Source organism: Amphibalanus amphitrite, unplaced genomic scaffold (genome assembly GCF_019059575.1).
Source record: "Amphibalanus amphitrite isolate SeventyFive unplaced genomic scaffold, NRLGWU_Aamphi_draft 001022F_arrow, whole genome shotgun sequence".
Taxonomy (NCBI): Eukaryota; Metazoa; Arthropoda; class Thecostraca; order Balanomorpha; family Balanidae; genus Amphibalanus; species Amphibalanus amphitrite.
Window position 1 is genome coordinate 35385 of NW_024882516.1, and position 26263 is coordinate 61647.

Here is a 26263-nt window from a genome sequence, read left to right on the forward strand (position 1 = left end):
TTGCTAGGTTTGTGGTGCCCCTGGCAGGCCTGTGGTGCCCCTGGCGGGCCTGTGGTGCTCCTGCTAGGCCGCTGGTGCCCCTGGATCCTGGCAGGACTGTGGTGCCCCTGACAAGCCTGAAGTGCTCCCGACAGGCTCGTGGAGCCCTTTACAAGCCCAAGGTGCACGTGCGAGGCTGGTGGTGCCCCTGTGAGGTCGATGGTGCCCCTGGCAGGCCTCTGGCTGGTGCCCCTAGCAGGTCTGTGGTGCCCCCTGACAGACCTGTGGTGCTCTTGCTAGGCCGATGGTGCTCCTGCAGGCCTGTGGTGCCCCTAACAAGCCTGTGGTACCCCTGACAGGCCCGTGGTGCCCCTCGGCCGGCCGAGTCGCCGGCCCGCCCCGCGTCACAGCCCCGGACAACCGGTCCGCTCATGATATCCCAACATCGCAACACTAGGCCTGTGGTGCCCCTGATAGGTCGGTGGTGCCCCCGGGTCCCAGGGGAGGTCATGAGTGACCCATATGACCCCCTCATTTGGATCCGCCACTGTGATCTTATCACAACCCCCAGAAATAAATAATCGTATAATCATCAATTGCTTCCCTTGTATTCAACATACGAGAAAATTGACAACACTATTGCCGGCTGGGTCATTTATGACCCAAGGATATTTATCGAGGAAAAAAGTTATCCGATGGCGACAAGAAAGGCAAAAATATACATCATGCCTTTTTCAGACAAATTTAGATGCCAGGTGGACGATCATTCAATAGATAGTAAAGTGCAAACATAACATAATATTACTTTTTGGGACGGCACGCCATTGCCAGTGACCGGCGGCTGTGCAGCCCCGTCGTCTTTGGCTCCAGAAACTTCAGTGGACGAGCTCACACGAGTTTTATGCGGCTCCGACGCTCGTCGCTGAACCCACAAATCCAACAAAACACACGCACAAGTTCCTCAAAGTGCCACTTGCCTTCATTTAGAAAAAATGTTAAGATGTTGCGTTTGGGTCATATATGACCCAAGCGGCATTAATGGGTTAAGTCAGAGGAATGCATTTTCACTTATCTTGCTGAGAAGCCTGCATGCATTGTGCTCATCGACTATTTATTCATTGAGCGATTTAATTACACTGAGTTATTACCAGCACTGCCTACTTTTTGAGTCTCATTAGCTCATGATTTGTCAAAGAAACCAATGATATTTCAGGACATTTTGAAGCAGCGTGTAATAATATTTTAATTATTTACAATGATAGCAAACATACAAACATGTAGCATGAAACAACAATAGTTTAATTATGTACTACGGCCTGAGGGTGAGCACAAGGAACCATATTACCTATAATGTGCACTAATTGTTATCATAGAGTATAGACAATTTATATGTTTGAAAAGCAAACATTTTATGGGCACAATACAATTTCCAAAAATTTTCAACAGCAATAATTTATTTTTATTGCCTCGATGACATAAGAGGCGAGTATCGGCGACACGCTAAATTACTATCCCCTTGTATTTATACATATTCGTTGATCATAAAATGACGCACAATGTTCCTGTCGACTCAGCGAATGTGTTTTCACACTTCATTTTGCGTTTCATTGGTCCTTTGTGGACCATATTGAAGGTTCGCCCGCCTGTGCCAAAGGCCGATTTGCGCACAAAGTCATTGCTGAGAGGTCTACATAAAATACACTACTTTGTTTGCCATGCCACATCGTCTGTAGAACGCCGCCCCATAATCAATTATGGGTAAACTCAGGGAGGCAATGCCATTCGTTTCTCACTCGCTACAGTGCTGATCAAACACGAACAGCGACCCGTACACGAGAAAGCGGAGGCGGACCTTCAGGCTCCTTGGGCCCAGTTGTCGACAGGTCGTCCAGCAGGTGCGTCACCCAGCCGTCAGTGTCTACAGCGCAACTTGGCGGGCCTTTTCTAGGTGGGTAGGTAAGCAGCGTGCCCCTGTGGTCGTTACAAAGCGATTCACTGCGATCTCGTGGCTGAAAATTGTCATAATTTCGTTCTTTTTTTTTTGTTCATTTGTTCATTCGGAAGGACTGTTTCCTGTGCATGTGGGTTGAAAAGCTTGCAGTGACCAGCTGGCGCTTAGTGCTTACAATCGGTCGTCACTAAATAGAATCAAACACCACTAGGAAATGTCTTGTTTTACATGTATTTCTCCTTAGTTACAAACGTGTACTGATAAACATATTTTTGTAGCTCTTGATGTAAAAATTCCAGCCTGACAGCAAATATCAAAATCGATTAAGTTCAATCGGAACTTCTGAAGCAACATGCCTTTTGCGATGGTTACATTGCAAATGTTATGTTGATGCTACATGCGAAAGTGTAAAAATTATGTTAATATGTATCTTAATATGACCAATATCTTCGTTTTGATATATTTTATACAAACTGACCCGTCGAAGACAGGCTGACTTAGACAGCATAACATAAATATACAGTTGATTTTTTTTTTCATTAATTATCTTACAAATCCAGTCGCAGATGGCAACGTGCACCTTCCGAGGCTACCTGCGAGCTACAATCGCCTCAGCTCTGACCATTTGGTTCATTGTCGAAGTAAGTGACCGGGAATTCAGTTTGAAAGTTTTCCGTAAGCTCCTGCAATTATATTTCTCGTTACCATGTTTTTATAACGCAAGGCAAAAGTAGTGTGCCTTATTATGTTGCAATTAATCTCATCGTCTTATGAAAATTGAAAAAACATGAACAGTTTCAATCCAACTTTCGTGAAACAATCACATAATTTTTGCAACGACGACAACAGACATGCATGAGTTTTCATTACATTCTAGCAATTCAGTGCCATTATTCTATGACACTATCTGCACTGAGAGTGGCATGTACATTTTCAGGCGTCCGGCCTTCTATGGAAATACCAGAAGCACAGGACTTGGACCAACGTAGGGCACAGGCTGGTTCAGAACCACAGCTTGAGAGTCTGTGTCATGTCCACGCTCTTAGAGCGATACCATTATAACGCGTGAGTTCATTTAGCAGCCTGCTGCTCTCCGAGGTGTCATACACCAGGACATATCACTTCGAATGCCCTTTCTCGTTGTCCTAGCTATATGTTACGAGTATTTCTAGAGAGACAGTAGTAAATAACTAGTATGATTTAAAATCGGGAAAAGTTTACCTGTTTTAGAAAGAGGTTCAATCTAAGGATGGATACAATGCCATGAATGAATAATTTAATTCGTTTTAAAGTGGCATCATTTAACCCGTGCTGGGGGTAGGGCGTTTTCAAGACACCCCTCTCCCGCCTAAATTGGCTTTTGGGTCACGCTGCGACACACAGTAAGCGGCGTTTAAAAGAGTATTAAAATAATAAATAAAAAATTCAGTCACTTTTAAGGTAAAGTGAAAGGTCAGTTCAGGTCACCAAAGGTTAACAAGGGTCAACTTTTGCCTATTTCAACATTTTTCGAAAAACTGACGCATACCTAACTCGGGAACCAATAGAGCTACAGCGTCGCAGAAAAGCACATATTCCATAGCCCTTTTGACATTCTTTCCGACATAAGCTCTCATATTTAAGCTAGGGCCAACAGTTTGGCCTTCAGAAATATGAGTCGATCCGTATCGTCGAGCTGAACACATCTGAGGCGTTTTCATCGCTCTAGCATGTCACTATAAAAAGTTATTGTAAAAAAAAATGTCAGTGACCTTTCATAACCTGAGATGACCTCAGTGGCACAGAGGGGTCACGGGTGCAATTTTCCGATTCAATGTGTCATGTTTGCCTAAAACCGATTTTTGAGTGTTTAGAACGACGTTCGTCGAAAAGACGCGATTGTTTTTTCTTTAGTCGGACCTCTCTCCAACGGGCTCATGTCCCAATTATAGGAGAGAGCACCTGCTCCTCGTCATCCTATTCCCCACCCCCCAGGCTACCCCCACACCTGGTGACGCAGCCGGGGACGACGCCCGCAGAACAGGCGGAACCGGGAAGCGAACCAGGAACCCGGCACCGTCCGCACCGCGGCCCGGCGCGGCGGGTCGACGCCTTAAACCTCGCATGTGTGCGGCGTTTGCCAGCTTCTAACGTGTAGGGGGGGGGAGTCGGTTGGACCCTCCTTGCCGTTTGGCCCCTGATCGAAATAGAGCTTCGCGGAAAAACGAGCGTGTTTCCCGTGACGAGACACAGCCAATGATACCCAATTTTAACCTGCGCCGGGCCGGGTGGTGTTTGAACACCCCCCTGTGGTTTTTTCACAGATAGTTATCTCAAGCGCCGCTGTTTTTGGCACACATGTTCATGCATCTTTTCCGCACATGTTGTGAAAATTTCAGACCCAGGTCGCCTTAGGTCAGGTCACCAGGTCACGCAAAGTGACCTCACCTCAGAAAAAAATAAGAATGCTCGTCATAGCTACACCGATTGATCGATTGCCTTGCAACTTTCAGCGATTGATTACAGCAACATTATCTATAAAATGTATATCTCGGAATTTTGATATCGGTGACCTAAGGTCAGGTCAATTTTGCGTCCTCTCCATTATAAGTCGATGGGAGAAAATTGAAAAGCGCCTGTTTTGCACGAACGCTATTCTAGACACTCTCAAACATCGAGATGCAGGTAAAATTGACACACTGAACCGGAAAATAAATGGTAACTGTGACCCCTCGTTATGTCCCCGAGGTCATCTCAGGTCACGAACAGAATCTATAATAACTTCTGACAGAGGCGTGCAAAAGCGCTGAAAACGCCTTAGTTGTGTTCGGCTCAACGTTGCGGATCGACTGATGTGCAACATGACCTTTTCCGGTCAGGTCATGACCTTGCCCTGAGGTCAAATTTTCAAGTTGACCTTTCAAGGTCAACTTATAGTTCATTCGACGCGTCTCGACGAGAGGAACACGATGCTGGCATAAGTAATGTCATGGCTCTTTTGAGTCAAAAGTTATTGCCGAAAAAAACGCTTTTCGAAAAAGGCTATTTTTGGAGTTTTTTTTCCTCTGGAGGCTAAACCGTTGACCTAAGGTAAAATCTAAGGCCATTATTCAGAAAGATCTGTAAAAGGGCTATCGAATGCGCTTTTCCGCGGCGCTATAGCTCTATCGGTTCCCGAGATAGCCGTTGGCAGTTTCCAAAATGTTGAAATAGTCAACATTTTACCTTTGGTGACCTCTGGTGACCTGACCTTTGACCTGACCCAAAAAATGACCGAAGTGTTTTCGTCCTTATTTTGGACGTTTCAGACGTCCAAAATACATTTGAAACGCCGTTCTTTCGATTGCCGCTTACCGCGTGTCGCTACATGACCCAGGAGCCGAGTTAGAAGGGGGGTGTTCAGACACCCCCCGGCCCGGCGCGGAATCTCAGAGCACCGGCCCGGCGCGGGTTAAGGTCCTAGGTCATGGGTTGACCTTCCAGGTCAGGTCAATGGCCCAAAAGTCGGGAAAATCGGGACCTGTTAAAAAGTCGTTAAGTATGGCTGCTTTGGGGGTTTTCGGAGTGCCGATCACGAATATCGTGTTAGTTTTGATCACAGATGATGTCTTTAAGAATTTAGACCAGGTCGGGTCAGGTCAGGTCAGGTCAACCAGTAGGGGTCGTGACGGGTATTCGTAATACGTGTCAACCGCCTCTGACAGCTTTTAAATATGCTACGAAGTCACCAAAACTACTTCGTAAATGTTCAAATGGTTTCTAAATTCGAATTCAGCTCCAAAAACTAACATAGAAACACGTAAAACTCGAAAAAAGAGCCGAGGTCACCAAAGGTCAATGATCTGACCATCAGGTGACCTTGACACCCACCCTAATGCATAGGACCAACATCGTTTCACATGTTTGAACGTTTGAAACCACGAAAAGCTTGGAAACGCGCGGCTTATGCGAGCCGAAGTAGGCCGAATTGCGATTCCGGACAAACATGGCCTCGAGAAATAGGTCACAGGTCAAAGGTCACTTGGGTCAGGGCCATGAAATTTTTAGGGTAGTTGTAAAATTGATCAACTCGAGGGTAGGTACTGGAGGTGTCGTTGCTATTGGCCGCTTTTTGCGCAAGTTATTCGCGAAAAACCTTAGGGGTTGCATCAACGGCGAGGGTTAACCGACTGCGCCACCAGGGCCAATTTGCACACAATTTCAATTGATTTCAATTGATGCAACTCTCCCATTTACTTATAATGGAGAGTTCACAAAATTGACCTGACTTTAGGTCGCAGATATCAAAGTTCCGAAAATTAAATTTTATACTGTTACATCAATCGCTGAAAGTTTCAAAGCGATTGATTCATTATTCAATATTCGGTGTAGCTGCAGCGATCACCGGAACCTTTTCTGGGGTTAAGTCTCGTCACTCGTGACCTGGTAACCTGACCTTGAACGACCTCCGTCTGAAATTTTCACAGCATGTGCAGAGAAGATGTATGAACAGGTGTTTTGAGATATTTGCGAGAAGATGAGGGGAAGAAAAGCCCCCCCCCCCTCCTCCCCCCAGCACGGATCGGGTTAAACTGTCTCTTGCACTGCAAGTGTAAATACATTTGGATTGTCGCAATTTAAACCTCGCCGGTTTCATGGGTTTTCTATATAAAAGTACGTATGTCAGGTCAAAGGCCCAGGGAAGAGATCCTTTTCGTAAATAACTTCACCCAAAACCAGGCCTCCTCGACCGGAAAGGGGCAAAGTTCAGGATAGCGGGATTTATTAAGGCCAGAAACAGGTCATACTGAATTTACAGGAGCTTAAACGTGAGCAAGAGCTGGAGACCTTCACTCGGAGACACTTTGAAGGGGTGCAGCTACAACCTGGGCAAGAACAGGTGCACCGACCCCGCCCTCTGGGTAGGTAAGTGGTATACTGCGACAGTCCGTTACTCACCATCGGGGGTCATACAAGGACCAAATGAAAAATGTCAAGCATGAAAATCTTCAGCTTTGCAGTCACATGATTTTGCTCAGTGTTCCGAGTTTATCGCTAATGGTCTATGACTGCCATCTGATGCCTGAACACACTAGCAGGGTAAGTAATTATGCGCGGGATTACCATGTAGAGCAGTGCCAGTGTAGCGCCGCACGCGACTGACCCCTGGTGACGGGTTGGCCTGGGCTGATCTCTCCATGATCTCCCTCCCATCAGTTCACCGTCGTGCCATCCCTGCCCAGTTCAGCCTTCCGAAGGCCATGGGGGCTCAGTGCTGCGGCGTCATGAAATGAAATGCATTAAAACAAAGACAGTGTTTGTCTTGAGTAGAGCCCAGCCATGAATTCACGTATACCTACCCTGCGCCGGACTGCTGTTTTAGCGAGAGACTCCCGATACTTTCTGGACGTGCTACACTTACGAAGTGGAAGACGAAATGGGCTGAGACTGACGTTCGTCCAACCAAAGGAAATAGAGACTGAAACGCCACCTAATCACTTAGCAAGAGTGTTCGTCTATGACTGGGATTCTAATAGAAAAGGTAACTCCTGGTGAATGCCACTTTTAAATGTTGAACTAGCTTTTCCTTTTATCCTGCTGGGTAAGCAAAAAGTCTAACTTTGTAAGAATGGAGTAAAAAAACTACCAAAACTTTGTAGTGCACCCAACACTAATTTGGAAAGACAATGCACCGATCAACAGCATCACCAACAAAACTAATTAGTAATAGGTAGGTATAGGGCTCCTCTAATGCATACTGTTACGATAGACTTCTGCAGCGAATAAGTGCTACATTACCAGATAACAGTTTGATAACAGAAGGTACCACATTACGGTGTCATTTTAAAATTGATAGGTATGTCCTTTCTATGACAGATGCGGCTGCCTTCGGCTCGAAATTGTTGCTGTCCCCCGGATCCAGCGTGGAATACGTCACCACATCCACCAGACGGCTACTGCTGCCTCGTCCAGGCGCCAACTGCAACCTGGATAGAAATTACAGCCGTAGATACTGCGTACGAGGATGCATCGCGCGCTTGAAAAATCATTTAAGGCAGAGGTAAATAATAAAAGCATTGAAGGCCTCTTTTGCCCTTGAGTTGCTTCCTTGCGCTTATGGCATCATGTAACATGGTCAAACACAGTTGTAGGTAAGTATGTACATGCTAAAAATATGCTGCATAGTTTTCAAAACTGATGAGTGTCTGAAACGTATCTGAAGTGAGTTTAGTCGTCCTCTATAGGATTTGGAGTGAAACTAGGGCGAAAAAAAAACTGAATTGGCATTGAACTACGCACATTGTTGCAGGTGTCAAATGCAATCTCGATTCCCACCGCTATTTTTCATGTGAAAAATATTTAGTTGTGACAAATCATCTTTTTCAGTTGCGACAATGGGATCCTAGATGGATCCACATGCTTTTCCAAAGCCAACAAGGTGAGGATGTATCAGCTCATTGCGGTTTTACGCCTGGTGATAAAATTAAGCATAATTTTAAAATAATTAAAAATAAGCATAACTGTACACAGATAAGAGTATGTTTGACGCAAACATAAGTAGAAGTTAAAATTAATTTCGCTGCCTGAAACGGGGATCTTAACTTGATATAGCAAATATCATTCAATCAAGCAGCTCAAAAAGCATCGTGTAATTGGACGAAGGAGAGCATGATGAACGGGCCTGCTTCGTCGACTAACAAATACATTCTCTCTTGCTTGTTTGTTGTAGGATGTAGGTGCAGGTAGGTACTGTGTGATGTTCGGGCGGATTGATCAGTTTTTAATTGGACTTATCCATTCCCAGAGCGTGTAAGTCCGTTTATACGATAGTCTTACCGTTCAATATGCCCGTATCTACGAGTAATCTATATGTAAGCATGCATGCATGTATGCATCCATGAATTATTATTCATCTGTACATATGTTCATGGATCGGTACATTTGGAGTAAATGCTCCAGCAGCATCCAAAATCGATGAATGTTTGCGTTTTTTTCGAGAAAAAAAACGAAAACTAAAAACAAAGCGATGGAAACTTTGTTTTAAGCTGCACATCAGTGCGTGAGGAATCGAAATCCGACGACTTTTTGGAAGTTGGAGAGACTTTCCTGGAGTACACCCCCCCCCCCCCCCGCAGCACCCGCAACGCCCAAGACCGCCTTTTTTATCTTCCAGTGTGAGCATCTGTGCATCCGTCCGTCCGAACTACTTATCTTTACGTTTAGGTATACTACGTTTGTTATCCCTCGCCAGGCCAGGGCCTTTTTCATAGCGCGGACGGCCAACGGGGGGGGGAGGGGGGTACGACTCCCTGGTGATTGGCTCCTATGGCACTCACAAACGCCAAAGTTACAGGGTAGATGTGCCCATAGGAGATCTCACCCCTGTGCAAATTTGGTTGCTCTAGGTCATTAATCAGGTTTTTTGGGAGGTGCAAATGTAAAAAAAAAAATTCGCTAAAACAGGTCAAAAGTGTTTCGCTTATAACTTTTGGTCTAATTAAGATAGAGCAAAAATAAAAGCACCAGTGAACTCAGCACGTCCGTGCGCATCGAATGGTATGTTTTTTTTTACAAGCGTAAGTGGACTAAAAACTTTCGTAATTTTCAAATGGACTTAATTAACTAATTAAGTGCAGGTTAACCAAACTACATAATATCGCATATCATTCGATTCGGCTTGTCACAAGAAACACATTGACACCATTTTGAAGCTCTAGCCCCATTGTGTGCGAATTTATTAGCAAAAACGTAGTTTGAGCTCATTTGACCTCAGATGGCCTGAAGTGTTTTTTTCCAGCAAGCAAACACCGAATTCATCTTTAACGGAGCTAATACAACACGAAAACGTTTAAATGGAGCATATTATGATCATGTCATGCTGGTTAAATAGCTCACCACATAGCGACTATGCCCACGGTTTGACAGTGACTTCGTGTCGGGTTGGTTTAACATCGGGCTATAGCTCGGGAGGGTTTGGGTTCGATCCCAATCGGATCTTTCCGTTTTCCACTGACTTTTTGATCTTATATGCACTTAGAACACCATCGACATTCGTTACCTTTCAGTCATCAGTTACTGGCCAATCATATCAAGATTACTTTTACTTTATCATGTGTATGTGTATCGAAATCTTTAAATTCGTAGATGGGTCTCATTAATCATCCTACAATCATTAAGTTCCTCATTCGACGCCATAACTGGGAGTCGTTATTGATGTGAGTTGTGACCTCGTCAGAACCGACGTGCAAAGTGCGGAAACAGCTGCTGTGCTGTGGTGGCTATGCATCCTGCCCTTTTCATTTTTACGGCATCGTGAATACCACGGCCATGAGTAATGTGAGGAGGGCGCTGGTCAGGATGGCGCTTTACGGTGAAAAGGGCGCTGACAGGTCAGGAGGACGACGTATAGTCAGGAGAGCACCAGCAGGTCAGAAGGGCGCTGTATGGTGATGAGGGCGCTATACATTGCGGATGGCACCGACTGGTCAGGAGGGCGCTGAACGCGAAGATGTCGCCGACAGGCGAGGAGGGCGCCGACAGGTGAGGAGGGCACTGCACGGTGATGAGGGCTGCAACAGATCTGGAGGGCGCTACGTGAAGAGGGCGCCGACAAGTCAGCAGGGCGCTGTATGGTGGGGAGAGCGCCGGCAGGTCAGGAGGACGCCGTGTGGTGATGATAATGCTATACGATGAGGAGGGCACTATACGAGTGAAAAGGGCGCTGACAAGTCAGGAGGGCACTGCTTAAAGAGGAGGGCGTGGACAGGTGAGGAAGGCGATATACGGATGGCGATCCACGATCATTTCGGGGCGCCTTTGGCGCCCCGAAATAATCGTGGAAGGCGCCATCCAGGGCGCCTGATAGACTTGGGAGGGGCTAAAGCCCAGTGTGCCCCCCTCCCTTGGCTGCGCCCCTAATAGCAGGCGAAATCAGTGAGGGGACCGACCGTGCGCGGCTACGTGCGCACGTTAAACTTTTGACTCTAAATTCTGCCATAGAACCGGAATTGCGAGATCGGAGGGTAGAGGGCAGGGTCAATGCAACAAGCTTTGCTTAGCAGGGGCTCTGTTCTTGTGAATCCTTCCAATTAAAAAGGTTAGAACTGAATTTATTTTCAAAAAAAATGTTTATGTTGCTATGCTGTTTTGCCGGCATCTGCAATTTCCTAATTTGTGATGGTAGGTAACGTATATGTATTGCTTTTGCCTGTTTCGCCGATTGGGGCGATTATTCTTATGCGCTAGCTGCCTTGGTTTGAACATAATTTATCGTCAGGGGCTTACTACGATGAAGTCCTTTACTTAATTATTACTAGCATCAACCCCCCCATCCATCCCCGTGCCGGCGAGGGTTAACGGTGTGACTTAATCCATGCCGTTGGCAAACGGCTTGAGTTTTCTTAACGACTTGCATACGTTTTTTACGAAGAAGGCGTACAAGGCAACCCACCCTCGTCCATCTGTGCCGCATCTTGTATGTCACATCGCATCAGCTCGGCATTAAGGCTGGCGCAGTGCCGTCAACGGTGGCGAATCGAGCGGAAAACAGAGTCCCCGCGCAGTGCCACCGTTTTCGGACGGATGCACATCGTGCAATTTGTGGCGCCGATGAGCCCTCGGAATTCGGGACACGTGACGACAGTGGATTCCGCTCCATTGTGGCGGAGAATCAGCGAAAGCGCTCTAGTATGAGCCAAAATGATTTGCAATTGTGTCCTGAGATTTAGTGATATTGATCCTGTAATATTGCGGTGGCGTTGGGTGCCGTCACATAATGCAAAGTCGCTACAATAAAAATGTTTGTTGGTAAGAAGACAAGACTGTAGGTATCCGTATCTCAATTCTCTATCCAGATGTCCAAAGCGTCCAAATGGAATAAATTTTGGGTTAGGAATTGCCTCAGTTAGCCACGATCATAGTTCAGTATATTTTCAGATAAAATTGACAAAGTGCATTAACATCATACAAGTCAGCATATTATTTAGATATCTAAAAACGTAGCCATCAATATATTATCGCCTCAGCGGAAATAGGTATGTACATGGAAAGACATATAACAGCTAAAAATATGTCAAACCTTTACCTACTCGAAACCGGAACCACCATCTCAAGAATATGCCATCTATGCTTTGTATAAACCAAACATATACATTTCACAATCTAGACATTTTTCACCTTCTTGCAACAGGTAGTTAGCTCGATCGAATTAAATTTAGTAAACAATGATTTATGAAAAAACAGCGAGAAAGGGAACAAGAAAATGAAAAGTCTGTCCTGAATCCATTTCCCAGTTGGCTGTGGTGAAATTACTCTCGGGCTCCCTCGTTGGCAAGCTTATGACACCAGGTCATATAGTTGACGGGCCGCATCTTCAGTTCGGCCTGCTTCAACGAGTACTTGTTGCCCTTCCACTGGTGCCAAGTAATTCCAATCCAGTGTTTCTTCATCGTTTTCGGCACGTACGGACCTGTCAGAGTAGTATGCATGCAGCTCTTGTGCCACCACGCGTTCTGGTACTCGACAGCGCATTTCTTACTCCAGGTGTCGTTATCCTGATCCTTGGTCGAGAACTTGGCCCCATTGCTGAGCGACGTCAGTGCGTCGCCCGTCTTGCCCTCGTACTTGCCGACCTTCAGCACGTACTTCTGCTGCTCGGAGCCCACAGAGAACGGTGTGTAGGTGGACGAGACAGAGTTGTTCTCCCAGTCCTTCAGGTCCACACGGAGCTGCATCTGATCCATGCTGGTCAGCAGGTTCATGTACTCGTTGCCCAGCCAGAACTCGGCGCTGAGGTTGCCGAAGCCCCACTTGTAGCTGTCCCAGCCGAGGTCAAAGTCCTGGTGGTCGGGGAGGTCGGCGCGCCTCAGCAGCACGGTCCAGCCGCCGCCGTCCGTGTCCATGTCGCAGTAGACGCGGATGCCGCCGCCGTTGCCGCAGACAGGCGGGTAGATGGTGTAGACGCCGCTGCGCTGGTGGCGTTGCTGGACGGCCGCGCAGTCGGCCGGCCGCCACTCGTCCGTCCGCTGGAACTGGTCCGGGAAGCTGCACCGCTCCACGATCACGGTCGTGGTGGCCGGGGAGGCGGCGGCGGCGGCGGCGGGCCGACCCTCCTCCAGCAGCGTCACCAGCCGCTGCTGCGTGTCGTTGAGCTGCGCCTGCAGCAGCTGCTCCGACTGGCGGATCTCCTGGCTGAGGGTGCTGACCAGCTCCGGGTCGGCGGGCGCCGCCCGGGCCTCCTGCAGCACCCCGCGCAGCTCGGCGGCGGCCTCGGTCAGCCGGCCGCTGCCCAGCTCCCTGTACAGCTGCAGCACGCTGTTATCCAGCTGCGCCAGCTGTGTGTCCACCGTGTGCGTCAGCGACTCCAGACGGGCGGCCAGCTGGATCAGACGCTCGTCCATCCTCTGTAGCCGGTCCGACAGCGCGCCAGCCGAGGGCTCCGAGTCCGCGCCGATGCCAGAATCCAGAGGGATGTCGTGAGCCTGTGTGTTGCCCGCACGGAGAGCGGCGCAGCTCAGCAGCCAGCACAGCACCAGACGCATCCTGACTGAATAGACTGGGTTCGCTAGCCGAATACCGCTCAGTCGTCTGCGAGCCCCGTATTAGAAGTGCCGGTTCAGATCTAGCGGCGCCCTATAAATGAATAACCAAAGCCGAGCCGTATGACGATAAATACCAAACATTCGTGGAGTATGGTATACGACATAGTTTGATGCGACATAGCTCATAACTTTGGTATGGTTTTTCCGACGAATTTCCGCTCACTGTGGCTGCTCAAATATCGGAAAATTATCTCTGTTGCCCAAGTGCTTGGGTGTTTTTAATACTTATCGGAGCTTCACTAATTTCGTTATCAATGATACACCACTAATTGGTCCTGTGTATATACAAAATCAGTAAACACGGATCTGCTTGGGATGACACAGTGACGGTGATTGCATTCATTGGGAAATTTCTTGTTTACCCTGTTGCAACCTCCGGGGTAGAACGTCGCACAATTTAGCCACCAACGATTCGCCAAACCACCGATAGGAGTAGAAAGGCTGTCTAGGTTTTACAAATAGTGATAAGAATCGAGCACAGTTTGGAATTTTTGAAGTGGGAAGACCAATTGGTGATGAAGGCCAGGATCTCCGACACATTTCAGATGAGATGGTTTCCTTCACATTTTTCTAATAAAGTAAAACGGTTGTGCATCTTTAATCAACAAATTTGCCACTAACTTTGCCATTAAACCTTATACACATGTACGTACCTACTTATCCATTCACAATCTTTGTATAGATTTTATGATTTTCATAGTTTCATTAGCAAATTGTTCCCGCGCACCGACGGGGGTCTGCGCCAACTTCGCACCGACGGGGGGGGGGCGGATGACCGCCCCCCCCCTGAGATCTCGAGAACGAAGCAAGATAGCGACAAGCGGTAAACGGCATCGGATACGCACGGCCAAGATCTACAATTTTACTAAGGTCATTTTCAGGTCAGGTCAAAGATGACGTCACAGGAGTCGAAAAAGTCAAAATGGCGGCGCTAGATATGGAGAGTTTTTCTCGAATAACTTTCGAATTAGTCAAGATAGGAACAAACTAAGGGCATCATCGTGATCCTCTCGTCAATCCACATCGAATGGTATATATGTTGACCTCGAAAGGTCAAGGTCAAAGGTTGACCTCAGGTCACGTGACCTCGAGGTCATCATGTATATCATTCGATGCGTCTTGACGAGCTGAACACAATGAGACCATCCACGCGTCTGTATCTTGTTCCTGTACGGAGTTATTGGCCAAAAACCTTTGGTGACCTTTGATGACGTCACATGACCTCACAGCTGCCCAACAGCAAAACAGACCTCAAGGTAGTGAAGGTTGATCGTATATGAAGTCATGTAAAGTACATATATGGGGCCATTCCGACCCGTTTTAGTGGTAAAAACAGGGAGTTGATTTTTCCTCCATTGACTTATAATGGGGAGGTCGCGAAATTGACCTGACCTTAGGTCACCGATATCAAAATTCCGAGATATACAAATTGTAGCTACTGATGACCTAATAATATCCTGCGACTTTCAAAGGCCTCCGACATCTACTGTAGCTGTGGCACGGTGACAAAGTTGCAAAAAAGTGACTTGAGGTTGGGTCATTCAAAGTGACCTGGTGACCTGACCTTAAAAGATAGGAAGTTCAAACTTGCACATCATGTGTAAAATTGATGAGGTTACAGTCATACCAAATTTCGCGGCGCGTAGGTTTTCCCGCTATTCGCGAAAAACCTCAGGGGGGGGGGCGGATATCCGCCCCCCCCGTCGGTGCGCGGGTTAAGCCGTTTTTATGATGAGTGAAAGCAAACGCATCTCATTAGTCCACTTCTCCGCCTGAATTAGAGTCTCTTGTGAATTTACAAGATGATGCTTCTGGCCAAAAGCAACTTTCGGAAGACGTTGGCAGTGAATGGAAAACATGTTTTGATTACGACCCTCACCAGTCGAATAATTGCTTCCATCTCTTCTGTTCACCGATGCAACGGGAGCGCAGCTGACTACATAAATCCGCACATAATAGTTCCAGAAAGCAATTGGAACAACAGTGAGAGAGGAATGGATGCCACTTATACAGAGCCATTGAAAGAGACAAGCGGGAGGCACAAACACCACAAACAAGCGACGCCAAACTGCCCAGAGTTCCGCTCCTCTTCCTGGGCTTCCCCATTGAGTAGTCACGGAGGTGGCGACGTCATATTTCTGACAAAGCATCTTCATTATGTAAAGGTTTATCATTATATATATTTAGGTAATTAATTATAGGCTGTTTACTTCCAGACCCTCGATATCATAATCGGTGAAATATTCGAGGACGATGAAGATGACGACGATGATGAAGATGAAGTCAACGATGCTGAACTGCTTCGCAGGTGTGCAATTCCTACCTAACTAGTTATTTAAGCATTCCATTCATTTGGGCATATATGTACAGGTTTCGCAGGTTTTAGCGACAGGTTTTGCACCTATGAACTTTAGTATATTTTCGTCGTCTTAGGCTTTTAAGTATTGAAGATGCGATCGATTTGTTCGTTCAAAAGGTTGCCATTATCGTATAAAATGGCTTCATGGTAGATCGATTAGTTTCTGATATATAACGGGAAATATAAAAGGGCAAAACCTGCCGCCTAATCTCGCGAGAGCCGTACACTGTGCTTGGAGGGTTGGATCTTTGGGCGTCTCATTAAACAGTTGAAAGCACCCTTAAGTAATTTGCCGATTGGTTGAAATTCACGTTTGGACTTTGGCAGGTAATTTCCTTCCTCTGATCTTTTGTCCGCGGGATAAAGTCAGCAGCTCTTAAATAAAGGGATCTGGGTGTGTGTAGAATTTCAACCAATAAAGTTTAAAAACACTTTTTAAGACGATTTAAATACACCTATTTTCCATACGAACATAATGTGCCTAATCAATTGGTCAGGAAGGGGTGCAAACTGCAGCTGGTCTCACTTTGTCGCATTTCCGATGCCTCTCTGCGTCTGTTCAGAGCCACCATTGACTGTGCCAGTCAATGTCCGGACCGGTGCCTGAGAAACGAGTACTCCATCAGCCTGCTCAACTCGGCCCAGCTGCCGGCCAGTTACCGCGGCGCGGCCGCGGCCTCTCTCAGAATATTTGTCAGTCCGCGGGTGGAGGTAAGCTGGGGCATTCCACGATAGATCGTACCACTTTTTTCCAATTTGACACCCTCATCTCTCGGAATTTGACGAGAATTGGTCTCAGGGGTAATCAGGGGCTCTGAATCCACCTGTAACAATTTCAGGCTTATCAGATAAGTATTTTTTTGAGTTATGGTGTATAGCATTTTTTGGATCTTGCTTTGCAGCGCTAAGTTTGGCGGGCTGTAACTCTAAGACGGATTATTCAAATGCCAAATGTTATATAACATTGAACTTGCAATGAAACAGAGATTAATATGTATTTTTGAAATTTCGAAAAATACGCTATTTTTGATATATGACATATCGAGTTTTCTTTCATTTGTATTTTTTGGACTTTGGGACCAATTTTTTTTGAATTTTTATTTCTTTAAAAAAATATTTGGCTAATTGTTAAGAAGTATGCCAAAAATTAGGAAGGTGTTCTTTCTATAAATGTATTTTCCGCTTCCCCTTCGAGCTGCCAGCAAACATAGAAACAATTAGCTATGCTATTCGTTACCAATCTCAGCGCAAACCTCACAACCAAGTCCCTCCAGGAAAACACTGTAGCTGTACAAAAAGGGGCTATTGGTATATTCAGCCCAAATGAACACGACACAAACATACTAGCAAGTATACATGTCTCAACCAAGACTGCCCTGCCAACGGGCCGCCACCCCTCCCCCCGCGCGGCGCAATGGTGTCCCCACCCAAACTAGAAACCCTGTCGTGTGTGTCCTCCCCCGGAAAAAGTCCTAACTAGAAAAAAAACCGGGGGACCTAGTTGGGGAAAAAACCACATTTTGTGGAAAAACCCATCTTTATTTAAGAGTGTGGTGCGTGTGAAAAAAAAGCCCCAAAAATGGTGGTGGGTGGGTGGGAAACGCAAAAACATTTCAGAGCGAGAACACTGCTGACTTGCGTCAGACCGGGCGGCTTAGAACAGAGTGACCGCGCAAATGCACTCAAACCCCGCGCCGTCACCGTCACGTGACACGAGTCGCTCCACCAATCAGAGGAGGCCGCCGCCTTAGCGGCCTTGCCGCCCGGGGGCGCAGGCGGCCGCCCGCCTGCCGCCGAACGCTGCTCGCCGAGGCCGGCCCGGCTCCGGGGCCGCCCCAGAGAAGACGCTCGTAGTGTCGCGGAAAAACCGGTTATATCTTGTCATATATAACCGGGCGTATTTTCCGCTTCCCCTTCGAGCTGCCAGCAAACATAGAAACAATTAGCTATGCTATTCGTTACCAATCTCAGCGCAAACCTCACAACCAAGTCCCTCCAGGAAAACACTGTAGCTGTACAAAAAGGGGCTATTGGTATATTCAGCCCAAATGAACACGACACAAACATACTAGCAAGTATACATGTCTCAACCAAGACTGCCCTGCCAACGGGCCGCCACCCCTCCCCCCGCGCGGCGCAATGGTGTCCCCACCCATTCAATACATCCACCCAGACACCAATGCGCCAAAATAAAACACCCCCTTCCCGAGACCAGCAGACCGAATGGGGGATACAAATTAACACAAAAAGACCTATAGTCGCCGCCAGTGTCGAGACCAGTGGCGGAACCCCTCAAATACGTGCTTGGTTGAAGGTAGGTAATTATTTCCTCAACCTGGCCCGAAGCTTACCAGAAACGCCACGATCCCCTAAAACCTGCCAACATGAATGTGAGCGATACAGCGGTCACCAATGAAGAACAATATTACGGCATTTATACCGAAGCCCTTGCAGCAGGACTAACAACCAGTAGCATTAGCCACTACTGCGATGATAGCCTCCACCAACTAAAGGCCCTCGATATACCCGCCGAAAAAAACAACCATCCATGAGTTCTGAGGCCTCTGACAACAGAAGCTGTATTTTCCTTGACCTTGAACCTATGCACAATGCACATGCCTATCAGCGCGACCATGAATTTTCCCAGAACCTTGGAAGGGGTTATAGAACAGTATCAACGAAGGTCGTTGACAGCCGCCCAGCAAAAAAGGGGAGGGCTCTCGGCCCGCTCCAGGAATCAGCGCTCTAAGCCGCCGTAAGGACACCCGCGCTACCGGGCGTCCTAGCGGCAGCCACCTACGGGTAGACTAGCGAGCCGCCCCGCGGCCGTTGTAGAAGGTGGAAGAAGGGAGCATCCCGAGCAGCACCAGGGGCCGTGAGAAACGGCTTCCCCGGGCAGACTAGCGAGCTGCTTCTTTCTTTTATTATTGCTAATGTTAATTATTATTGTTATTATTGTTATTATTGTTATTATTATTGTCATTATTATTGTTATTATTGTCATTATTATTGTTATTATTGTTATTATTTTGGCGCCGTCCCCCCAAAAAAGCATGGTAACCCAATGGTTGTTAGGCAACTGACAACAGAGGCCACAGTTACCGTTACGTGTACCTTAATCCCTGTGATATGCGTGGCAATGATAACGACCATGAATGTTACCTAAAACTTTGCAAAGGTTAAAACAGTGACCACGAAACTATAGGTAATCAGGTCATAGATAGCCGACCAGCAAAAGGGGAGAGCTCTCAACGCCCGCCGGCATCCACATTCAAAACCGCCGGAATGACGCCTGCGCTACCGGCGTCCTGGCGGCAGCCACCAACGAGCAGACGAGCAAGCCGCCCCGAGGCCGTTGTAGAAAAACACATCCCCGGCAAACTAGAGAGCTGCCCAGAGGCCGTTGAAGAAGGGGACTACCACGGGCAGACTTGCGACTAGCGAGCTACACCCGAGGCTGTTGCAGGAGGGGACGCCCGCGGGCAGACTAGCGAGCCGCCCCGAGGCCGTTGTAGAAGGGGGCACCCCCGGGTAGACTAGCGAGCTGCCCCGAGGCCGTTGTGAAGGACACCCCCAGGCAGACTAGCGAGCTGTCCCGGGGTCGTAGAAGGGGACACCCCCGGGCAGACTAGCGAGCTGCCCCGGGGTCGTTGTAGAAGGGGACACCCCCGGGCAGACTAGCGAGCTGCTCCGATGCCTTTGTAGAAGGGGACACCCCCGGGCAGACTAGCGAGCTGCCCCGAGGCCGTTGTGAAAGGGACACCCCCGGGCAGACTAGCGAGCTGTCCCGGGTTCGTAGAAGGGGACACCCCCGGGCAGACTAGCGAGCTGCCCCGAGGCCGTTGTAGAAGGGGACACCCCCCCCCGGGCAGACTAGCGAGCTGCCCCGGGGTCGTTGTAGAAGGGGACACCCCCGGGCAGACTAGCGAGCTGCCCCGAGGCCGTTGTAGAAGGGGCATCCCCGGGCAGACTAACGAGCTGCCCCGAGGCCGTTGTAGGAGAGGATATCCCCGGGCAAACTAGCGAGCTGCCTCGGGGTCGTTGTAGAAGGGGATACCCCCGGGCAGACTAGCGAGCTTCATCCGGGACTTGTAGAATTGGGCATCCCAAGATTCTCCAAATGTTTAGGGCAATTACCCGACCTGAATACCAAAATACACGCTGTTGAAATCTGATAGTATCCGCATCCCCCCGCCACGGGCAACAAGCTTGCCTTCCCGCTAAGCTCCGGATTGATCAGGGACCAAAAGACCGGCATACAGACAGCCCCTACGCTGTAAACAGGCCAATATGGGTAAAAATTGCCGTAGCTTCCCAGCTCGACACGTTTTGGAGGTGTTTACTGCCTCCAAACGCCGAGCTGCCTCAATGTCACCCATAGAAGGTACAGTAACTCACCCACCAACCAATCATAGGCAGGTCCTGAGTGACAAGAGTACATAACCTGAGTACACACACCAGGTTGCTATCATAAAAATGTTAGAAATTACTCGTAACATCGTATGGTAAAATTAAAATTCCAACCACTCAATGACCCCCGGTGACGCCGACAACGCGAGCAGCGACCGCGCGCGACCCCTGACAGCGCGCCTCCGAATAAATTAATAAAAAATATATAACGCTTGGAAAAAGGCCATACATCACAAAAACAGCTCACCTCCCAAAGGGTACGCTCACTACGCCAACCCCTACGCCAGTATCAGTTGTCCTGTATGGGAACCACGTTTCAACCATAGCCAGGCATAACCAACGACAACTCTACAAACTCAACTCCCAACCCTCAACACCAACACCACCGGTTAACACCGGCCCACCTCAGTGGCCACTCAACACCTAAGCCGGCCAGGTCGCGCGCTTGGAGCTGCTACCCCTTGGAAGAATGAGCTGAATCCACTCAAACGGAGTGTAGAATGCCAATGTCCAGCGTTCTAAGCAAAAGCAAAAAGGTATAACAAATTCCATCTAAAGTGATCAAGTACCTACCTACCGGAGCAATACGTAAACCCCCCAGTTACTTAAATATCCTGGGCAACATTTGGTGTTGACCAGTGAAGCGCCATCAATAAATTGTTTTTTATATTGTTTGTTTGTTTTTATTTTTACTATACAATTCTTTTAGTTTTTTTTTATTTCATATACCTACATTTTTTATACCTAACCCCCATTTACCCAAATAACCTAAGCGCAATTGACGTTGACCAGTGAAGCGCCATAAACTACTATTAAAACTCATCGCTCCGACAGCACCACGCCACTATAGCTGAGCCCGCCATTCACGGGGTGCGCTCACCATGGCAAACCTTATGCCAGTAGCCGTTTACCTGCATGGGAACCAAGGTTCAACCATAGCCAGGCATAACCGGACAACTCTACAAATTCAACCACCGCTCACAACACCATCACCACATCATTGGTGAACCGCACTGGCCCACATCAGTGGCCACCCAACACGTAACCCGGCCAGGTTCTGCACTTGGAGCCGCTATCCCGTGAAAAAATGAGCTGAATTCACCCATACAGAGTGTGGAACGGCTAAGTCCAGCGATCTAAGAGAAGAAAACAATAAGACCCCTAGTTTGTAAATGATGAGTTGTAACCGATGAGTTTTTTTTTAACCTACCCCTCCCAGAACAAATTAATATTTTAACTGGAAATAAACCATACCCAGCCATAAACCACTCCAAATAACTCCGCAACTAGCCCACTTTCCACCTCTTACTAACCATACACCCGGACCAGTTAGGCATCCCACCAACCCCTCCATTATTAACAAATTGCATACGAACTTTATCAGCCATCAAAGTATAAAAAACAATCAACGTCCTTGCAAAAGCAATATTGCATACAGAACACACATTAATTATTGAAAAATACTTCTTAGCGAAAGAACCCACAAAAAAAAACTGAATTTCATACTCCCTTTGCTCTGCGACGGTTGCACTAGATCGCCAAAAAAACACGGCCAAGGCGGCCACAACCGAGCTGCGACCATCTGGACAGCTCAACACTCAGTCAGTACTGAGTGAGTGACGTCAACCCTGATGCTGGCGAGGGGTACCAGTGCCCAAAAATTTGTTGATTAAGGCATGGGAAACGTCACCCAAATGAAAATCACTGTTCACTCGCCTCCAATTTTTAATAGCCCATTTTCCACTCCCATTTTTACCCAGAAAAAGCGTTCGCATGGATGGATAGCCATTTTACTTCCCACATTATACCAGCCTTTTATGAAATTTTGCCGCGCATCCTTTTTCACTCTTTTTAGGCCTTATTTGACCATCAATTTTCCACCCCACACTATTCCTTTTTGGTGAGAAATTTTCATAGACCCGGGAACAGGGGGGGGCAGCGGGGGTGCTTGCCCCCCCCCCAACTTGAGCCGTGGGGGCGTCGCCCCCTCAACATTGAGGCAGAGAGAAAGGACCTTTCCTCCCTTTTCCGGACTTCTTTCCTTCTTGTTTCCTTTATATATCTTATCAGGACACGGCCTTTCCTTGCCATCTGAATGGTTTCTGCCGATACAGTATCGATTTGATATCTGCTATTGTCATCCCACTGGTTTGGGCCTGATTGATTGGTAGTTTGGCAGGTCAGCTTTTACATACATATACTGGACCATTTTGAGCCAACCCTGAGAAATACATAACGTACAACGGTGGTAAAATCGTTGCTATAGGTATAACACAGTTTACCCGCTCCGGGTGTGAGGGAGGGGTGTGGGGCAATGAGTGCACTGACGTGGCGCCCACGGAAGGCCGGTAGGGATTAAAGCTCAGCGACACCTTGGGCCTGTATGGCGCCTCCGGTTATCGGTAGCATCCTCAGAATCACCGGCGTAGGGCCCTTAGAGCCGCCGGTAAGGGGCCCGTAGAGGCACCGGTGTGGGACTGTCATGCAGGTGCCGGTGCGGGCGCTGAGAGGCACCAGTGTGACTCTCTCAGAGGCGCCGGTGAGGGTCCTACAGGCGTTGCTGTGGGCCCTCATAGACGCTGGTGTGGAGCAGTTACAGACTGGTGTGGGACCTGAGCTGCTGACGCGAACCCTCTACAAGCCGGCAGGGGGTTCTCAGTGACCGGCAAGAGGCCCCTGTCACCGGTGTGGGGCCCTCAGAAGTCACTAGTGGGTGGTCCCTAGATGCGCACTGCGCAGGTGTTTGGTAGGGATTCGAGTCCTCACTCTCAGAGCCGCCGATATAGGGCTTTAATAGGCACTGGTGTAGGCACTCAGAGTTGGAGGCGTGAAACCCTCAGAGACACCGGTGTGGGTCCTCATAAGCGCCGATGAGGGCCCCCACAGTTGCCGTTATTGGGCCCTCAGAAAAATAATTGTGGGACCATGACTCAGAGGCCGGAGTGGGGCCTTAAGGAGATCTTAGTGTGGCAATTTAGGGCCCATGCGGTGCTCTAACGAGACGAATGGGGCCCTCCCGAGTCGAAATATGGCCATCGTTAAGCCTCAGATCAAATGGTGCCGCAGGGCCCCCCGGACCCGAGGGTCCCTGTGAACCCGATTGGGGGGGGGGGAGTGCGTGTTCCCTTAGACCCCTAGCTACGCCACTGTTTCATATGCATCAAGTCAGGTATTTTAGGCTCGCCTCCCCCCCCCCCCCAACTTGAAAATCGTTCCCGGGCCCCCAGGAATTTTCCTCAGACACCCCAGCCAAAATACAATTTAGGGACACCGAGGGGTACCCCAGTCCTAACAACGTATACTGACTAAATCCTTTTTACCTATTATTGATAGCACCTGACCTGTATTGTTCATTTGCTGATTGCAGGAGAAAGGTCATCCCATATCCTATAGCGACAAGTAGAAAAAAAAAATCAAAGAAACAGACTGCTTTGAATATAGTTATAGACGATTTAACAAGCCTCAGCAGCAGCAGCAAACCAAGGTTGAAAACACGTTGAACTTAGAGTTGACTAGATTTCATTTTTTTTTTAATACCTTCAGGCCTCGTAACGATTTTATCAGAATTTTATTACTATCTTACTTTCCACCAGCATTGCCCCTCATGTTCCTATTGGTGGAACCAAATATCCCCACAAAAATGCCGATATCGCCCATGCCCAAGCGTTCACTATCTACCCTATCGGGTCCCCCTAGAACCTCCATTAACAGATATGTACCGGGCCCGGCATACATGGAACAACGTACCTTTCAAAACCCCGGCCACCTTGGCCTATACCTGACGATGTCCCGTAAGACCTGCTAGGCAGCACGGGCAGCACCACTGGAGCTAGATGAGCTGGGAGGGGTCGGAACTCCCTCAGCTGACGCGGGAGCTGTGAAGAAATCCTCCAGCGGCCAAAGAAGACTCTGGCCCAGCGGGCCGGCCCCGCCGAGTGTGCCGATCCGTCGCCGTTCAGAGTCGGATGCCAACCACCCACCAAGCCATGGAAGAAAAAAACGGATTGTGTCACATAACCATTTTTAGCCGAAAGCTCGTATCAAAGGAGGGTATCGGGAGGGATTATACATACTGGAGCCATTTATCTGACAATGCGCGCGATGACACATCGGCAGGATATGCATATTGCATACCAACATTACCATGATGATTGATGTCGCTTATGCATGCCTAGGCAATGCTCTATTTATTGACCACGACAAAAAGGCACCTTACTCTGGCAAAAAAAAAAAACGATTCACAAACGCCACTACCATAAAAAAAACTGAAAACAGTTAACTCGCACCTCAATGTAGAGTGAGAGCAAAACAATCACGGGCTACCATAAAACTGCATCGTTATAGAAAATGGCATACCTAATGCAGTCTTTAAATATGAGGGTGAAAACTTCCTTTGGGTACTATCCTGTAACTTACTATATTATCGCCAGTGCATCCAAACTACCTAACATAATTTCCCATCTAATCTAAAATATCCTAGTCCCGACTCCCGAGACTTACCACACAAGTGGTTTCCACTATCACCTCTGCACCTCCGTACCTATATCACCCACTTAACCTTTCACTCCAACCTAACCAGGTAACAATACCATTTTAGACCAATACCATTGCATTGGGTATCATTAGCATGAACTCCATTTACCCTCTCAAGTCTCACCTGGTAGTTGGTACCCTTATCAACAATCCCTAACCCACTAATGAAAACCCCGCTCGGACACGCTCGGACAGAGCCAACATCACCAGCAGCTCATTCTCCACGGGGTACGCCCACCTGGCACACCTTACGCCAGTAACCGTTCACCTGTATGGGAACCACAGTTCAACCAATACCAGGCACCACCAAACGGCAATTCTACCAACTCTCTGCACAACCACCGGCCAACACCACGTGGCCACCAAACCCTACGCCGGCCAGGCCCACCTGGCCCACCTGGGCGTACCTCCACGGGGTACACCCACCTGGCACACCTTACGCCAGTAACCGTTCACCTGTATGGGAACCACAGTTCAACCAACACCAGGCACCACAAAACGGCAATTCTGCCAACTCCAACCACCGGCCAACACCACGTGGCCACCAAAAACCCCACGCCGGCCAGGCCGTGCACTCTGAGCTGCTACACCGAGAAGCATGAGCTGATTTCACTCACACTGAGTGTAGGATGGTAAAGTCCGGCGTTCCGTTCCAGGGAAGAAGAAAAAAAAAACAGTTTCAGCTATGTTACACATAGCAAGAACCTACACCCAATCTCCCAAAATCTGAAAAACACCACCAAGCAAATTAGCAGTCCATGTTTCATTCTTTTATCCAACCTTCAAAGAACCTATAATACCAGGCATTTGCCGACCCATTGCTCATCGACCCCTTTCTTACCTCGATAGCACAACATAAGCACAAAAATAACCAAACCTCATGCCGAAAATAAAAACAAACAACTAACAAACAACAAACCAGTAAAAATAAACATAAAAAACCCGAAAGGAAAAACATCCTCGTCAATCAATATAACAACGATATAAAACCGAACTTATACTCCCCTTGATGTCTTCCAGTTTCCACTGAACACGACCGCAGTAAACGCAAAAACATTTCAGAGCGAGAACACTGCTGACTTGCGTCAGACCGGGCGGCTTAGAACAGAGTGACCGCGCAAATGCACTCAAACCCCGCGCCGTCACCGTCACGTGACACGAGTCGCTCCACCAATCAGAGGAGGCCGCCGCCTTAGCGGCCTTGCCGCCCGGGGGCGCAGGCGGCCGCCCGCCTGCCGCCGAACGCTGCTCGCCGAGGCCGGCCCGGCTCCGGGGCCGCCCCAGAGAAGACGCTCGTAGTGTCGCGGAAAAACCGGTTATATCTTGTCATATATAACCGGGCGTATTTATTTTACGTCACGATAACGGTTTCGAATAGTGATTTCGGTAGGGAAGCTTACAAATGGCGTGGTAAAGCTGCCTAGTGACATCACGGGTTACTGAAGTTTCAATTCAAGTCTGAGTCATCTGAAA

General features: G+C 48.1%; 1 protein-coding gene and 1 long non-coding RNA gene across 2 annotated transcripts; both read right to left on the bottom strand.

Annotated features, from left to right (window-relative positions):
• Positions 1-12195: 12195 nt before the first annotated feature.
• LOC122369271 (techylectin-5B-like) lies at positions 12196-13428 on the bottom strand. The gene has a single exon (XM_043343883.1). The coding sequence runs from the start codon at positions 13426-13428 to the stop codon at positions 12196-12198; it is 1233 nt and encodes a 410-aa protein (XP_043199818.1).
• A 7911-nt stretch (positions 13429-21339) lies between these two features.
• LOC122369274 lies at positions 21340-25788 on the bottom strand. Its single transcript, XR_006254388.1, has 2 exons — positions 25343-25788; positions 21340-25159 (listed from the first exon to the last, which is right to left on the bottom strand). It is a non-coding gene; the product is annotated as an uncharacterized LOC122369274 (long non-coding RNA).
• Between the last annotated feature and the right edge of the window lie 475 nt (positions 25789-26263).

Coding starts and splice junctions, on each gene's coding strand:
- LOC122369271 (XM_043343883.1), bottom strand. CDS start 13,428: ATGCGTCTGGTGCTGTGCTGGCTGCTGAGCTGCGCCGCTCTCCGTGCG.